General features: G+C 40.4%; 2 protein-coding genes across 5 annotated transcripts in view; one reads left to right on the top strand and one right to left on the bottom strand.

The window, feature by feature from the left end:
• Nucleotides 1-507: 507 nt before the first annotated feature.
• On the bottom strand, nt 508-16,657 carry NMRK1 (nicotinamide riboside kinase 1). Of its 4 annotated transcripts, none has more exons than XM_035558526.2 (9): nt 10,298-10,436; nt 8,133-8,189; nt 7,600-7,690; nt 6,946-6,994; nt 5,371-5,542; nt 5,221-5,292; nt 4,082-4,188; nt 2,996-3,085; nt 508-1,854 (listed from the first exon to the last, which is right to left on the bottom strand). In XM_035558526.2, the coding sequence occupies exons 2-9, from the start codon at nt 8,159-8,161 to the stop codon at nt 1,805-1,807; spliced, it is 660 nt and encodes a 219-aa protein (XP_035414419.1). In that variant the 5' UTR covers nt 8,162-8,189; nt 10,298-10,436; the 3' UTR covers nt 508-1,804. The 4 variants fall into 4 exon arrangements, with proteins under 4 accessions (XP_035414419.1, XP_035414420.1, XP_050572226.1 ...); XM_035558527.2 differs by having other exon boundaries at nt 7,600-7,714; nt 10,298-10,340; XM_050716269.1 differs by lacking the exon at nt 10,298-10,436 and adding an exon at nt 8,553-8,645.
• OSTF1 (osteoclast stimulating factor 1) overlaps nt 10,431-17,887 on the top strand; it is a 19,564-nt gene continuing 12,107 nt past the window's right edge. The window contains exon 1 of the mRNA XM_035558529.2: nt 10,431-10,620. Within this exon, the coding sequence (XP_035414422.1) occupies nt 10,584-10,620 (37 nt within the window). The 5' untranslated portion in view covers nt 10,431-10,583. The remainder of the gene's footprint in view (nt 10,621-17,887) is intronic.

Raw genomic sequence — 17,887 nt, 5'->3', positions numbered from 1 at the left:
CCATGTGGGACCCGTGGGCTGCAGGGGGACAGCCTGCTCCACCAGGGGCCTCTCCACAGGCCGCAGGGGAACTGCTGCTGCAGCGCATGGAGCGCCTCCTGCCCTCCTGCTGCACTGACCCTGGGGTCTGCAGGGCTGCTTCTCACTCCTCTCCCATCTGCTGTTGCACAGCAGTTTTTTCTTCCTGCTTCAATCTGCTCTCCCAGAGGCCCAAAAAGAACCGCTTACTGGCTTGGCTCTGGTCAGCAGTGGGTCCCTTTTGGAGCCGGCTGTGAACAGACATGGGGCGGATGCTGGGCTCTAGTCACAGAGGCCACCCGTGCAGCCCCCCGCCCCCCCCCAAAAAACCTTGCGGTGTAAGCCCAAAACACTCTGCAGTCAATACATCATCTAAAATTGCACTTACGCATTTCTCCATGTAAGAAAATTACTTCACAAGTTTATCAAAGGGAGACCACAAGCCTATAAGCTCCATGCAAGGATAGGAAGTTCAACAACATCAATGCATTTGAGCAAAAATAACCTGAAGGTTTTTTTATTGCAAAATAACAATACAAAACAGCATTTAGAAGTACTTCATCTTGAACACAGATTTAACTGCTCTGATCTGTTTAAGGCCCTTTTCTTATTTACAGTTTTGGGACTATTAATAAAGCAACACATTTCAATCACCATGATCAGTTCAGTTGAAGTGTAAGTAATACAGTCCATCCTTTGCTTTTCACATCTGCAGCTGGATTTTTATTCTGGCTTTTTTATTTGTAATTAAAAATAAATTATTTTTAATAATAAAGGCTTTTTTTTTGATTTTAGTTTTTATTTATTCTTAAATAAAATTTAAGAGATCATATACAAGAAGTATGGGTTAATACGTTACTTATCCAGCAACTGAAGACAATTAAACCTGCTAGTTTCCTAGTTTATCTTGATATATATATACAGATTCTGTAATAAAATTTTAACATACATTTAGTATGCCTGCTTTCTGAACGCTTTCATTGTATATGTAATATATAATTACATACATAATATAACTTCATCCTGAGTTCTGAATATTAATAAGAAATATTTCTTACTTCCTCCTCCCCGAAGCATGGATTTATTATCTTGTACTTTTCACCATTCTAATCCATGATCTTTCCATGATATATGTAATTTAACTTGTTAGTGATGCGTATCTATTCTGAGATGTTAGTCCCCCACATTTTCCTAACAATCTTTCTTTCTAAAATAATACATTCTCAGCTGGTCCAAACATGTAACATAGAAATTACCTGAGAAACACCACACAGGTATTGAGCAAGTCTAAGCTCAGTTACAATGCATTCAGTAACAGATTCGGTTACTGAACGAGCAGAATAACAGCTTACACAATCTTAAAGTTAGCATTGCCACAGCTTACAGCTAGTTCTTCTAACCATGTTTATCAGTGATTACCTCTAATATTTAATCATCATTCCCAAGTACTATATGAACATTTCAAATTGCATTCATCCATTTTCAGATCATCTTACTAATCCAACAGAATTGCATCTTTATAGTTTAGTTCTGTATACAAAAGTGTTTATATTATTTAAAATACACAAATTCAATCACATATAAAGATCAGCCAAGGCATGACTGATGGAAGGAATCCTAAGGAATAATGCACTGTTGATAGTTAACTCAGTATCTGAGGCTTACAGCGCTAATACTTGCTACAAATCCACTTGCGTTGTATGAACTATCGTTATGGGCATTAAGTGTGGACATCTGCTCAGTTGGTTGGCTTGCCAAGCACCATTCTTGGGGTTTTAAATCCATATCAGACAGAACCCAGGCCTTCTACATTATCATGCCATGAGACTTGCTGATCTGAAACAAAAATAAAGTACATGTTTAACTTACGGTGTCATTTCTCTGTTTGCATGTGACATCACTGTATATTTGAACCTACCACTACCACAACGTGTCTGCTTACACTGATGTTTTGCCTCACCTTAATTTTTTTTTTTTACTCTATCAGCAGATAGCAGTGGGTTCACCTATTATTCAAGAGAACCCAACAATGCGCTTAAAGCTATACCTCATTATGACGCAGAGTAACAGCCAAATATGCATAAAGACATAGGAACATATGTATATGTATCACATAATCCTAGAATGGTTTGGGCTGGAAGGGACCTTAAAGATCATCTAGTTCTAACCCTCGTGTCGACACGGATGCCACCCACTACATCAGGTTGGCCAAAGCCCCATCCAGCCAGGCCTTGAACACCTCCAGGGATGGGGCATTCACAGCTTCTCTGGGCAACCTGTGCCAGTGCCTCACTACCCTCTGAGTGAAGAATTTCCTCCTAACATCTAATTTAAATTTCTCCTCTTTTAGTTTAAAATGAATGCCCCTTGTCCCATCACTACCTTGCCCATGTAAAAGTCTCTCTCCATCTTTTTCATAAGCCCCATTTAAGTACTAAAAGGCCTCAGTGAGGTCTCCCTGGGGCCTTCTCTTCTGTAGGCTGAACATCCCCAGCTCTCTCAGCCTTTCTTCGTAGGAGAGGTGCTCCAGCCCTCTGATCAACTTCATGGCCCTCCTCTGGACCAGCTCTAACAGCCCCATATCCTTCTTGTGCTGGGGGTCCCAGACCTGGACACAGCACTCCAGGTGGGGCCTCACAAGGGCGGAGCAGAGGGGGATAATCACCTCCCTCCACCTGCTGGCCACTTTTGATGCATCCCAGCATTTGGCTGGCTTTCTGGGCTGCAAGTGCACACTGCTGCCTCATGTTGAGCTTTTCGCCCACAAAAACCCCCAAGTCCTTCTCTGCAGGGCTGCTCTTCCTCCAGTCTGTACTCATGTCCAGGATTGCCCTGACCCAGATGCAGCACCTTGCATTATGAAAATATAGTCAGATATAGATCTGTACAATCCTTGCAGTGTTTCCATACAAAGTAATAAGCTTCTTGTTAACTTGGAATTCTATAAGCATATCCAATTTCCAATAAAATCACTTACTTCCTTCCCTCAGCTTTTTTAATTCCTGTATTATATCACTATACACACAGGATAAAAGCTCTTCTTGGGGTTTAGTTCCATCCAAATAAACTAAGAAGAAAGAAAAAGTTTTCATGAGTTCTGTGCCAGTTATCTACAGTAGCAGTTGGTAACATTTTCAGTATTCCTCTGAATGCAATCAGAAGAGATGAAAAAAACAGAAAGCAAGAGCCGTTCCTCCCTTTGTTTCTTTCCCAAATTGAATATGAATGTTAAAAAATAACATAATGGAAAAGTATCATAGTTAGGAATTAGTTTACAAATATTTACGGTAAAAAAAGCTCCAAAAGAGTAGCAGTAATAACATTAGGACAGTAGAGCAATCGAATAATTCAGCAGAGAGGTTCCTATGCAAGGCAAGATCTCAGGTTCTTCCTCAACGTCAGGGTTTGAGGAAGTCAAGGAAGAGCATTGTAGTTCTCCCCCTCACTGCACAGTAAACAGCAGTGCCCTAATCTGCATGCTCATGAAAAGCCACCTGATGTTTCTTTCCTCTGAGACCCACTCCAGAAGCATGCACTCCCAAGAGCTGTAAAAGTGTCAGTGTCACACAAACTCACAGCACCACCATACCAGCAAGCTAGGCTTTGACATTCCCCATGCAAGACTAGTGACTGTGGTATGTACGAAAGCATCTGTGAAGTATCCTATAGCTTTTAATGGGACATCAGCCAGGATTTTAATTTTGAAGAATTCAGCCAAGGCATCAGCTATTGTCTCAGAAGTTTCCTGTTTAGCCACGGACATTTATCCACACGTGAACATGCAAACTAGCTTGTTAAATGGACTTAATTGATGATCAAAACATTTCTACTTTTTAACCTCATAATTTTCATTATTTAAAAATAATTAAAATAATAAAACAAAACTGTAAAGACTTAAAATACAAACCAACAGAAAGGGCAAAACCTACTGTGCAAGTGCCACACTTGAAGAAAATGTTGTCCCTTATGAAAAACACAAAATCAAACAAAACAAAACAAACAAACAAAACAGACAAGCACCACACTTTATCATTTTATAAGTTTAAAATTAAGGATACCATACCAATGTTACTTGTGTGTTCTTCCAATTCATTTTTGTATTTCAGATACATAGGCCACACGTGTCCATCGAAGTACCCTGGTGTATCTGCTGGCTGATAGACTCTGGTGCTACACAGAAATGTATTTGCATTCCCATGCAAGTTTTGCATTTCCCACACAACACCCAATGTTAGCTGGTTTAATAAGAGCATGTATCCAAAATACATATAGGCAAGGAGGTTGCATAACTGCTGGAGCAAAGCAGGGATTTTTGTTGTAATAATATAATCTGTGATAAGAACTCTTGCTAACTTACCTATTTCTGCCAATCAAATTCTATTTTAGATAACAGAAAAGGAGTTTTAATTGAAGAAGACATTATATATAAATTAAGCTGCATTGAAAATGTTACCAAAATAAATTACTTTTTTTTTTTTTTTTCTTTTTTTGGGTATATAGACTTCTCAAGTTTTAAATGGCTAAAAAATCGGACACTAAACTCCTTTAAAGGCAAATTTAGTCAAGAACCTAAAGTGGAGTCAACTGAAGTCAGCTGAACGGAGGATTGCTTTACTCAGACAGCAGTTTCAGACTTCATGGACATATATTGCTCCAAGCACATGGTAGCACTGCAAATCTGGAGCCAAGTTGGACACTGGCTCAATAACCTAAATCAAATACACAGTGTAACTAATACATCATATACTTTTAAATGAATTATACAATAAAACCATGCATAAATATTGTTACTTTAACATTAATCATGTAGCTATTTTCACCCAAGGATAAGACTACTTTATGTTTTTTTTTCTCGTTTTAAAATAAATTTTAACCCCAATATGCAGTCACTAATCTAAATAATTTATCTGGATGCCAAATTCCGTTTCGGAATTTGTAAGACACTTAACATTTTAATATCTCAGTGATCTCAGTGCTTTAAAATGCAAAAAACAAACAAACAAACAAAAAACCCACCACATTTGTTAATATTTGATAAATACCCACAGCATCTTGCCTGGGAATCACACAAAACAGATAATCTGTTCTCTGCGATCTGCAAACTGTTAAGCTTACATCTGGCAAGCACAAGATGGTAAAAACAAACCACTCCAGGTTAGAGTATACAACGACCCTCTGTGAGCAATAATTGAATAATCTTACCTCCTTCTCCTTTTGCACTCTTCATAAGGAAGCGTCAAAAAATATCTTCTATTCCAGAGTTCATTAAGTGGCCTACGAAAAAAATATATTTAGTTCTCCCTTCCTTTTTAGGGCAGTTCTTAACATACCAGTTTACATACTACTGCTTACTCATAATTATACAGCAGAAAGCCTTCAACAATCAAAATATAAACATCTTCTGTATTTTTAACACTGTCACGTGTATTCTGTGGTTCTTCAGTCACAACAGCTGAGCATGTACGGCTGTTCATCCAATTGTGAATACTTTTCACCATTTCATCCATATAGAGAGCATCAAGTACTAGACGAAAAGAAAAAGTTAGGCATCTCTTAAAAACAAAGAATTAAAAAATTTAAAGAACCCTCAAGTGCCAATTACTGATTAACCTAAATCAGTAGAAAACAAATAATCTACATGTAAGTCTAAATGAGAGTCTAAATGATCTCACACATGTAGGCAGTTCTGTGTTGGCAACAGACGATACCCTAAAACAGAAGCTTTTCCTAGGATTGGAGTATGTCTGGTTGGTGTGGTCCCTCTGAATCCTGTGACACCAAAAAGTGTGTGAATTCCCTCAGAGCCTTTTTCTCCATGGAAGAAATTCCAGGGACTGCTCTCTTATTCTAGAGAACTTGTAAAAAAAACTAATACCTCCACCTTTCAGTCAGCTGTCACTGAAATAGGCCAATGGAGGGGGCTCAAATTTGTTTTTGGTTTGGGTTTTCATTGGGTTTCAAGTATTTGGATGGTTGGGAGGGATGGACTGGTTTGAAAGGAGGATGGCATACAAAGCAAAACAGCATAGTGTAGCACCTGTTTTTGTGTAGAGATGAAAGAACATATCAGGTAAGTACTGAACAGAAGGCAGACTTTGCATAAGGTAAGAGCAAATACATTTTAAAGGAATATTTAAGCGCAGCATTAAGCCCAGAATGAACCAGAATGTCCAACTTATCCCTCCAGTTTCACATTCCAGTTTCATTTAGCCTAGAAGATGGGTCAGAGACTGGATTAACTGATGAAAGTCAGTTTTCAGACATAAATTAAGTTTCTGGCCAATGTTTAGAACAATACATTTTGTGATCACAGAGTATCAAAATAGAGTAGCTAATAATCAACTGTTTATAACTAGATATGACCTGAACCAAATTACTGGCATAAAGTAGATCTGGATCTAGAAGTTCACACAGCTGAATTGGCATACTGAGCCAGCATTACCTATGAAGTTGGAAACATTTGGTCTCAGTGTAAGATCTGACATGAGATCAGACCCAAGCTTAACTTCTTTAGAATACAACAATGCAAGAGACTCGATGGTGAAGATATCCAATGAGATCAAAGTGAAAAAAATCCATCATTACATAGAAAGTGATGAGGCTTAGCTTATGCCAGTGCTGTAAGTCAAGAGACTTTCAACTGAACTGAAGCATTTGCTACTGCACCAGGTGCAACTTGAGAAAAAATTAAAAAGAGGAAAGGGTAAGACAAGCACTAGCTTCAGCAATTTGCTAATTCATCAAGTTTTCTATTTTCATCTCAGTGAGCTGAGAGAAACTGAGGTAAGGATCACTCTGAAAGAATCATTTGTTTACAGCCTTTCTCAGAAGGGATGGGGTCAGAGGATGGAGGGGTACAAAGTGTTGAAGCTCAGCACAATGGAGTTTCAGTAAAATGTTCAGAAACAATGCTTCGAAGTTACTGACCATCATACAGCTTAAATCCACGCTCATCTGTTTCTACTTCAGACTCTGGCTGAAAAGAAGAAAAATCAGTATTTTCAATGGTGCTTTGTATCCTAATTGATAAAATTTGTGTTCAAAATTAGAATGCCGTATACAATGATTTTAATGTCATACAAACACTTTATTTGATCTAGAACAACAGATTCTCCAAATCATAGCTCTTAAGTTCACTAGAACTTTACCCTTCAGAAATCAGAACCTGTTCAACCTCTTTGACAACTCTGATATTAATACAAAATGTTTATTTTTTTCTTTTTTGATTTGGGAAATAATGAACTACGTATTACCACATGGATGTAGGGTAAACACAACATTATTATAAACTCCATTAGCATAAAGTATCTGCAAAAAACACATCCAAGGTACACCCATTACTTACTTTGAAAGAGTATCAAAAATATAGTCAATTTCTTTTTCCCAAGTATACTCAGTGGTTTTGGCCACTGAAAGTTCAGTTACCCCAGTTTTGGTTTTATTTCTCTTTCTTGCAGTTATTATTTTAAGCAGTGTCAATTTTAACAGTCCATCGATAGCTGAACTGGGAATAGTACAAATGATGTTAAAATCTACTCAAGCCCACTTTTATCTCATAGGTCTTTTCATCAATACTGTTACCTTAAAGAAGTCATCCTGAGAGATTATATCACAGTTGGGAAGCATTTTCTTAAGCTTTTCTGCCAGTGTTGTTTTTCCTCCATTTGTTACTCTGATTTAGAAAACACAGTAGAAACTGCATCAAGATATAATCTGTCTTTTAAACATATACACACCTATACACACATACACATATAAATAGAGTAAACCACAAAGACACTGGCCCCACTCCCATAAAGTTTATTCACATTAAATATTCCCTTGAAATTTTCTATAAGGTTCTAACAGCTTCCAGACAGTAAATCCGGCTACCATCCAGACAGTAAATCCAGCAAAGATAACAAAGAAATTAGAGAGAGGTGATACCTGAGATCTCTAACAGAGACAGGAACAATTGCTTAAGAGTTATACACAATAAAAAAATACCATAATATGATATATTTATAATCTATTTTCACAAGTTATCTATTCAGAAATAGAAATTATACCGCAATTCATTCTGCAAGGAAGACTAGTCTTGAGCTGTACAGGAAATTTAATTTGCTAATACTTACCCTCCGAGGCCAACAACAAGTATTTTCATAGCTTTTCTCCTCAGTTCCTCCTCTCCACTGTCAAAAATAACAACCCAGTTAAAACTCTTAATTTATAGGTATCACAGACTTTAGTGCATTTTACCTTTGGCAGTATTTTAATAATTTGAGGTGAACTTTGAGAGACTAATTTCTACCAATATTGATTACCACAGAAGTACCACCTTGAAGAAAAGCACAATCACTAGCTCAAACATTAACTCTATCCAAAGGACTACATAAATAGATGCTGCCGTGGCAAAACAAACAAACAAAAAACTTAGAAAAGAACCTGGTGACATATGCTGAGGAAAGAAAGATGTTTCAAAAATTCTTTAAGGATCATAACAGAGTATGTCCAAAGACTCTTACAATCTTGGTCTTGGCAGCGTAAGAACTCACCATTCCCTCATTATAGTTAACAGCACTGATCACGTAAGTGTTCCTCATCTGCTCCACCACAGAACAATCTGGATTCAAGATCAAAGACTGAAACTCCAAAACAGGCCGCATGTGTCCACCTACGTCCCTATTGCTGCCGAGAAGCCTATCCTACGGCTCTAGCTGTCAGCTGTTAGCTGCCAAAAGACGCAATTCTATCTTTCCCTAACTTTTCCAAAAACCTTTCTTCTGGAACTGTTTGCAGAGCCCAAGGTGCACTGCAGCGGAAAACTACTCCAGCTGAAAAACAGTTCTGCAAAAGGGGAGGGAAAGGATGAATATTAGTTTTCAGCTAAATGAACTCCTTCTAGTTTACCATCCAATTAGCTGCAAAGCTACAGTGTTGCAGAAGGACAGGTAGCAAGGGCTGACTGAACACCTTCCTATGTCAGAGCTGCCAAAAGACACAATCCTGTCTTTCCCTAACTCTTAACCCAGAACTTTCTTCCAGAACAGGTGTTTCTCTTGGAAGTAGCACTAGTCTACAGACTTTGTCAAGCATTTGTCAAACATTATTTTCCAAGAGCACGCACAAATCAATAAGTGCTTAACCACACGCAATCACCCCATTTTTCACCTGCTCTGTCCTCTCAGTCAGACTCTTAAAATCGGATAGGACAGAGCAGGTAACACCATCCCTGACGAACAAGTTATCTGTGCTATACTAGACAAACGACCATTACAGGGCATCAAAATGAAAGTAAAACCACACAATATTTCTGTTAAAGTAAGATTTAGACATACACAGAATCTGAGAGTTTAGCCTTTTGCATTTGTTTCACAGATCTGCACTGTGATCTTTGCATGGCTGCTTTGTGTGTTTTCTCTGTTAGAAAAAAAATGAGGATGTACTGACTAGTGCAAGAGTCATCACCAGTGCGACAGACATAGTTTTGCAATCACGCTGCATACTGGGTAAGCTTTTCAAGTCAGCGTGCAAGGGTTTTCTAAGAATCTAGTAATTCTCAAGGTCAATGATATGTTTATGGTATTGACTGTCTATTTAGAGAGTGTAAGCATATTGCCCGTTCTCAGGATATGATAAAACTTGATCCATGAAAACCCAATGCTATTAAAGAAATTCAGTAAGATTTGTGCTGTTGAGGATTAGCCTTTGACCCACAAAAAAGCTATGTTACAAACTAACATCTGGCCTCAGGTGCCGAGCTTTGGACCCAAATTTACGTCACTGTCTACACAAAAAGTTAATCCCACCTCATGAGAAAGAAACACCATGACGACAAAAAAATGGTCAACTCTTCCTCAGAATAACGTGTAGCCCAAATTACGAAGGCACGTTGGTCTCCAGTGTTGCAACACGGAACTCCAACGCTAGCCTACCCACCTCGCCTTAGCACCTTTAAACAGAACACAGATTCACTCCAGCTCCCCCAAGCCGTTGCCCTCGCCCTGTTTTTAACGGCACGCGGTGACAGCGCTCCAGCACCAGCGGCCACACCACGCTTCCCCTCGGTCACCACAGACCGGGCACCGAACCCGCACGCCCGTTTCGCGGAGCTGCCGAAGGGCTCACGCAGCTCACCACACGCCGGTGCCCGGGCGTAGCACCACACGCTAACCGCCGCCTACGGACACCGGCAGAGCGGCCAGCGCGAACCGCCCCGCCCGCGGGGCTTCCGCACGGCAGCAACCGACCCGCGGGGCACCGAACCCCCGTCACGCGCCGGGGACGGAGCACCCCGCACCTCACGCCTGCCGCCGGTACTCGCCCGCGCTCCAACCGCCGCCAACCGCCGCCGGGGCGAGGGGGGGGAGAGCGAGGACGGGCGGGGCCTCGGCGCGCAGGGGTTGGCTGCGCACGGCACCACGCGGCCGCCGCTAGGGGGCGCTGCGCACGGCACCGTCGCTGCGCACGCCCCTCCCTACCTCTGTGCCTCCCTCCCTCCTTCCTCCTTCTGTTCCCCGTTCTCGCCCTCCTCGTCCCCGCCGCCGCCGGGAGCCCGGAGAGGGCTCGCCCCGCCGGCCACAGCCATGTCCAAGCCGCCGCCGCCGAAACCGGCCAAGCCAGGTAAGCTGCGAGGGTCCCGGCGGCCCGCCCGCCCGCCCGCCGCCCCGCAGAGCAGCTGGGTGCCGGCTGACAGAGCCCCGCCGAGGGGGCGCGGGGCCGTGCTGCCCGCCCGCTGCCTTCCTCTTCCTCGGCTGGGCACCGCGGGGGTGGCGGCGTGGCCGCGCCGGGGAAGCTTCGAGAAGGGCCCGTCAGGCCCCCGCTGGCCGGGAAGCTGCGGCGGAGGTGGTGCGGGGCTCGCCCTGCGGCCGAGGCAGGGGAGCAGCCTTCCGGGGAGCCTCCGGCGCCCTGCCGCCCGCCCTTACCCCCCTGCCAGCGCGCTGAGGCGGAGTTCTTGTCCCGAGCCCCTTTCAGGCGCCTTTCGTGAAGAGTTGGTTTCCACAACCTCACAAAAAATACATATTTTTTTTTTCCAAAAAACGTGTTGAAAAAGTTATTAGAAGTGGCGTAGTTTTAAACCTCAGGGTAAAGATATCTTACTGTAAGTCAGCGTACATTCGTCTGCCAAAATTTAAGCCTTTAGGTTTACCTTTCTTCTTAATACATCTTAATGCTTTCCAAAAGTACCTCAGTGCTCAACCTGACCAAATATTTTAACAACTTGTAAGTTTTGAATTTGTTTAAAGGAAGTGCAAAACTGGTTTAGAACTCTTAATCCATCGTTACATACCTACCTGCAGAAGCAAAATCTGTTAAAGCTCTCTGAATGCGGAGTTCCACCCTTGGAAGAATTTCCTCTGCCCTTTAATCTGCTAAGCATCTTTCAAAACTGAACTTACCCATAGGGAAAATAAGGCAATAATAGAAGTATGGCCCTTGTGGTCTGCCATTGAAAACCTGTATGAGGAAATCCGTGGGCTTCTGAAAGGGTGTGGTGTTATTTTAACAGCCAAATATGTACAAAGAAAAAAATCGTCTAGAGTGGGTAACTCAGTTTGTCGATTTGCAGAAAGATGGGTTAAAGTTAAGATTCTTAAAGAATTTAAGGAATTAAACTATTTAACCTCCCAGAGCTACAACACTAACTCTGGTGTTTTATGTGTAATGTTGGGTATTCTTCGTGAGTTTACTGGGATACAGTTTTGTGGTAAGACTGATCTGATAAAATGCAGGCTGCCATCAAAAGGCAGGTTCTCTGCACCTCCACCATCCCTTTTCCATTCTGTTTAGTGACAGGGCAAGCTGGATTGGTGCTCTGACACTACAGAACACTTTTTTGTTAGGTTATTCTTACATTATAATGAACCTGCTGATCTGGTTTACCACATGATTGCTTGACACAGCAAAAGGAAATGGGTAGAAATAAATGGCAGAAGAAGAAAGAGGAAGAGAATAAGACTTTCTTAGTAGTCGTTCTCAGGGTCAATTAATGAAAGTCTTTTTGAAAAACGTCTTCTTTTTGAAAAGAGAAAGTCTTACGGAAGCTATTGTGTTAATTTAATTCCAAGGCAGGAAGAGACTGTCTTCTAGTTTACTCCAAAATATTTTGTATATCTGGCTTTGCTCTGTGTGTAATACCAGTTACATTTTTAATACTGTCATTGGATCTGTTGGGGTAAAAGGCATTAAAATGTAGCAACTTAAAGACATAAATATAGGGTCTGCATGTCCTGAAACAATTCCTGTAGCTTTTGCTACAAACTGATATATCTGTTCCCAACTTCTAGGCTGCAGATGGTGGAATGTCTTCTCAGTGCATTTGATCAGGCTGTGTTAATTTTTCTTCATTATTATCAGGTATCCAGACTGTAACCTGGTCTGTAGCCTGTCTCAGAGGACAGCAAGCCTGCTTGCCTTGCCACTGAACGGTTACGATTCAAGACAGATAGAAAACAAGACTTTGGCTGCTGCAGTCCTCTAAGAAATGTTAAAAAAAAAAAACAACACTGCAAACTAGACAGAGATGGAAGGAGATGCAGCCAGTGGTAGAGAAGTACGTGTAGTGAAATACTCATTTCTAAAACAGTGAGAGTGTTCATCACAGGGCTGTTGGAGATTACAGCTGGAAGGCCAGACAGTGCTTTGAAAACGTGCAAAACAGGACGTGCTAAGGGAAGAATACTAATTACAGCATTAAATGTGGTTTTCTTCTGTACATGAGAGATTTTTATCTGATAAAATACTCTTCGCTTCTAATAATCCTGCTGCACGAACAGTGCATTGGATTTCTCTGTGAAGAGGGGGTTTTGTGATCAGTAGATTTGAGTCAATTGTGTGATACATTTGTCAGTTCTTGAGCTAGTATTTTGGTGAGTGTGGTTAACCTTTGAGTAAGGGGCCGTGGTTGTTTTTAGTGGCTTTAGGAAGCTTCTAATTTTTATTGTTTTGCGACTTTTTCCTTTAAAACAATCTAGGTTTCAAAGAAGCTATCTCCTCATTTTGCTTTCCTGCTGAGGCTCTTTGTACCATTCTTGTTTTCAGGCCTGTTTTTCTATTTAGACTTGCCACTGGAGATACAAAAGAGTGGAGTGGGAGAATAGTTGAAGCTTTCTTCTAGGTCAGCACTACGCAAGGGTAGGGTTTCTCCTCCATCTTTCAAAAGCTCTATTGATGTCTCAAACTACATTATTCTTTTTAGAGTTCATTAACCTTTTAAACATTCTGTGTCTGATGTAACTTTTGTAAACAAAATTAACTTAATAAATCCTTTGAACCTGACAAGCTGTATTGACTTCTGCTAGTTTTTTCCTTAAACAGTGTTCTGTGATTACACTTTTTTGACTAGAGCCTTACACTTTGTGCAGCAACAGCTTTTCAGGACCTGAAAATGTTATATTAATATTTTAAAGAAACCTTTCTTACTTTCTTATTCTCCAGATAAGGTAAGATTTGTTGATCCTGGCATAGAGTCCACATAATACTTACATTTTTACAGAGAAAGACAGGTCTTTGTCCCAAGGAAATTACAATTTAAAATAATTCCAGTTGAGAGGAAAGGAGGCAGAAGGAAACATATGTAACAGAACGGCTCACTGCCTTAAAGTAGGTCTGTTGCCTTTGCAGCCGCTAGTAGCTTTCACACTTAAAAATAGAATTCTGAATATAAATATTTAGTTTGAATCACAGTCAAGTACTTTTCATGTTACTGAGATGAAGTAGGAGCTGTGGCAGTTACAGGAGTCACAGGAGCAGAAAATACACCCTGAGTGGTACGCTAAGGTCTCAGCAGCCAGTTGGTTCAAACTGATCCCTTTTGTAGTCACAGAAAGGTTTCTGTCAGCTAGGGAGAGATGGGCATATGAGTGTGGGGAGCTGTGCCATAGCCTCGAGCTTGAAGGTGGGAGGCTGTGGGGCGGACATCAGCAGAACTATTAAACAGCACCAACATGAATGCTAAATTTTCGTTTCTGACCCCAGACCCTCCATTTACTGCAAGCAGCTTGGTGGGGCTACAAACAGGCTTCCTGCAAGTGAAGGCATTCTCTGTATTTGCAAAAATTAAACTGCTAAGAAGAGGAAGATACAAGCGTCAAACTGTGCTGGTCAAAATTAATCTGTGAAATTGTATGCATCAAACACAAAGTGAATGTGTCCACATATATCTTCACTGAGAATATTCTTAATTCTAATTTTCTGTAAACAAATGCTGTGTGTTCTTTCTGCTCCAATTATTGATGGGTGCAGTCCATGATTGTTGCTGGGCTACCCCAGTTTGTCATCTATGCTGGTACCACTCTGCCCTTTGGATTCTTTTCTGTGTATCCCTAAACAGAGTCCCTGTCTTTTTTGTTGGTTTAATGCCCCCCTTCCCCCTTCTCTCCTATTTGTGTGCCCTTGTTCACTTCTCCTTTCTAACAGAGCGCTGTTTGAAAGTGGAAGATGGCTCTCTAAATATTGGTACCTCTACTTTTTTGTCTGTCTTAAGGTGGTCCTTAAATGCTGTATTGTACTCCATTGTGTCTCTATGCAAAAATCTTTGAGCAAAATACCAGGTTTCAAGCAGCAGTTCTGTAAAACATATTCCCACTCTTTAATCCTTCTTGACTGAGTGTAACAGCACCTTATTTTCCTGTTCCTGAAAAGTCAGGGGAAGAAAGTTTCCATCTGCACTTAATGTCCTTCTAAGAAAACAGCATGTTTCCAAAGACACATGCATTATCATAACACAAGCATTTCTTTCCTTGTTAAAGCAAAGTGCAAGCATATCACAAGTGATCCTGATCTGTAGTTTTCCCATAATGCCAGCTCTTAACAAAAAGCATTGTGGCTTCCAATTGCTGCTGTTGCCAGGTTGTGTAATTCCTTTGTAGGGTCTTAAACCAACGCTGAGAAAGCACACGCTGTTTTTGACAGCGTGCAATCTGTGAGGCAGAAGATATTTCTCATGCTTCAGAGAAAATCATCTGAATGTGTATCAAAATGCACAATTTGTGTTCTGGGAGGAGAATCTGAAACTTGCATAGGCCCTTGAACCTGCCCTTTTTCCCCCCTGCCCCAGGGCTTATTCATACTTTCTCTTTTCGGTCAATTTGTTACAGGTGGGGATTGAAATTAGTTGATTTAATCAAATTGCTACTAGACTCTCCCTGATCCTCAACTATGTCTGTGCAGCCTCGGAGGATGGTCTAAGGGGAGGATGGTCGCCAGCTAATGGCTGGTGACAGTTAGCTGAGAATTAGCTTGAACTCTTATGGAAGTTGATGGACTTGAAGTTTTCTAATTTGTGTGCCGAAGACTATGGTCCACAGTGCAGAGAGTATCCCATTCCCTCTGTTACAGGCACTGACGGTGCATTGTGATACCCAGGGAGTCTTTATCTAAAGAAAGTCTAAAGAAAGTTAATTACTCTGATTTTTATGGTAGTCTAGTGCTACTCACTCTAAATGTAGTCGATGAAAAGATGCTCCATCGTGACCAATATCTGATTTGTGAAAAGTTGTTTGGATCAGTCAGTGAAATTTATTGTGTCTGTCTCTGGCAGGAGAACCGGGATGTAAAATTCTAGCAAAAGACCTGTATTGGTTCACTGGAGCCAAGCCTTGATTGGCTTATAATCATGATTATTTTAACTAAAATAAATGACTCTCACATCCAGGAAGCTGTTGTACTGTGTGTTTTTTGTTATTGGTAGTTTTGTTTGTTTGTTTTTGCTGAAGAAGTAATACAAAATGACTAATGATGTTGTTTTCCCTCCCCTTTGGTGCTAGAAGTTTGGCCTCACTCAGATGGCTAAATAAGTAATGTCATGCAAGAATCTTTTCTTTCTTTCACAGGTGAAAGCAAATAAGAGGAAAGCAGAAAATGCTTTAGGTGCAAGTTGAATGGAATTTTAATGCTGGTGTCTATGATGGCATTCAGAAGCTGGGGTAAAAGAACAGAAGGGAAGTGGGGGGGCGGAGGATTACTGAGAGAAACTAAATCTGTTGCAACTAAATTTGTTGCAAGAACACTTAGCGCTTCTTTGAAAACAACCTTTTATTAATGATACTGCTATTAAAATCAAAATTGTTAGGAAACAAAGTTTCTAGTCTTTTGAAAAAAAAAAAATTAAACTTTGCATTGGAAAACCCAATAAAGGTCTTGTGTAGGTCAGTATATGTTAGAAGCTGCATTTTTAAACTGTTGTTACTGTTTAGTACCACAGTTTCTTTACTTTCATGAGTGTTATTTGTTACTCAACTGTTAAGAGAAATCTGAGTTGCATGTTTCCTTTCTTGATAAAAGCATTCTGTAGGAGAAATTATCAGAAAGAATTCAGAGGAATTTAGGTTGACTCACCTTGTCCTGCTGCTGGGTGAGGGTTTGGTAAATTGTGACGTGTGTTTTGTATGCTGAGTTCACTTGACTGTGTAGTATGTGTAATAAATTATCCTTTTTTGTCAGATAGTTGTATTGCAGATGCTTAATAAAAATCCTGTGAAAAGGGAAAAGGCAGACTTGTGGCTGAAGTATGGAACTGAAAAGGACTGTTCAGATTTGTCCCTGCAGTTACTATGGGACGTATCTCGGCACTGTGCTTCTATTTTTTATTTTTAGAAGTGATACTGCCTTTGTTAGTTATGCTGATAACAAAGTTGCTAATGTTTGCCTGACACCTTGAAACCTCAAAAAAAAATAATTACACGTGTCTTTTGTATTTTGGTTATTTTGTTCTAGAAATACTTGTTTAGGAGGTGCAGCCAGTTGACTTCGGCAAATTCACATTAGTGCTAATAACTTATATCTCCATCCTACAGGAATCTTACAAAGTGGTTAGTGGTGAAAGGAGGGTAGTAAAGAGGAGCACAGCAGGTCCTCTGGCATGTTCTAGTTTTGTGCTTATTCCAGAGGACACCAGCCAGGGAAAGATGTAATTTTGTACGCAAGCCTGGGGATGTGCATTGCTAGATAAAAGTACTTGTATTCAAGTGATTGCGGCTACTCGTGTGCCTAGTAAAAAACAGGTTATTGGTATTTCCAGAACAGGGGTACTAATTTAATATGCCCCTTGAGTCCCTGTATTTTGTTATTTTAAATCTCCCAGACTGTGAAGTGCTAAAATCATATTGTTCTTTGCTCTTAAATGCAGCAATGTAAACAGGCTTAATGTCTGTTTATCAAGAAAAACTTAAAAGATAATTTGAAAATGCCAGTAATAAGTAGTGTTTAACTCTGTATGAAGTACTGTAAAACTAAAGTTTACCAGACTTACTGTTTTTTAGATGCAGATCTGTACTTCATCAGAGGGAAATGTTCTAGAACGTGCTGTACTGTGAAGCCATGAGTTAACATTTGGGGAAGTAACTCAGTATTTTTGTTGTATAGAATAAAACATACAGAGAAAACAAATTGCCTTTAGTTTAAAAAAACGTTTCAACAGTGCTTTTATCAGCTTCAGTATTTCCATTGTTCTTCTCCAGTTTTAGAAAACTGTTAAACTGTGGGTATGTGTGTAGTACACTATTACTGGAAATGCATACTGTACAAAGATCTATATTTCTTGCTTTTCCCTGTCTTCTGCCACCTTATCTTTTCTGCTTTATTATTTGTTATTCTTCCCTTTTGGTCTCCAGTTTCTCCTTTTACTTAAGTAGAACCTTGAAAAGTAGTGGGTGATGGTTAAAGTCATCAAAGTATATAGTATGCAGTCCTTTTGTGCATTTTACTGTCATCTGTGGAAGAAACCCTGGGATAAGGAACAGTACTCTGTACCACCCACCCCTTTATGTCACCCATCCTGGTTTGTCATCTCTTGTTCTTTCTCCATATGTTTTGTTGTTGTTTTTTTAATTGACTACTAGCCACAGTTTGGACACTTCATTCTGAAACTCTTGTGTCTATGACACGTTAT

This window comes from Cygnus atratus, chromosome Z, assembly GCF_013377495.2.
Source record: "Cygnus atratus isolate AKBS03 ecotype Queensland, Australia chromosome Z, CAtr_DNAZoo_HiC_assembly, whole genome shotgun sequence".
Taxonomy (NCBI): Eukaryota; Metazoa; Chordata; class Aves; order Anseriformes; family Anatidae; genus Cygnus; species Cygnus atratus.
The sequence above is the reverse complement of the archived record's forward strand: the minus strand, read 5'-3'. Positions and strand labels throughout refer to the sequence as shown.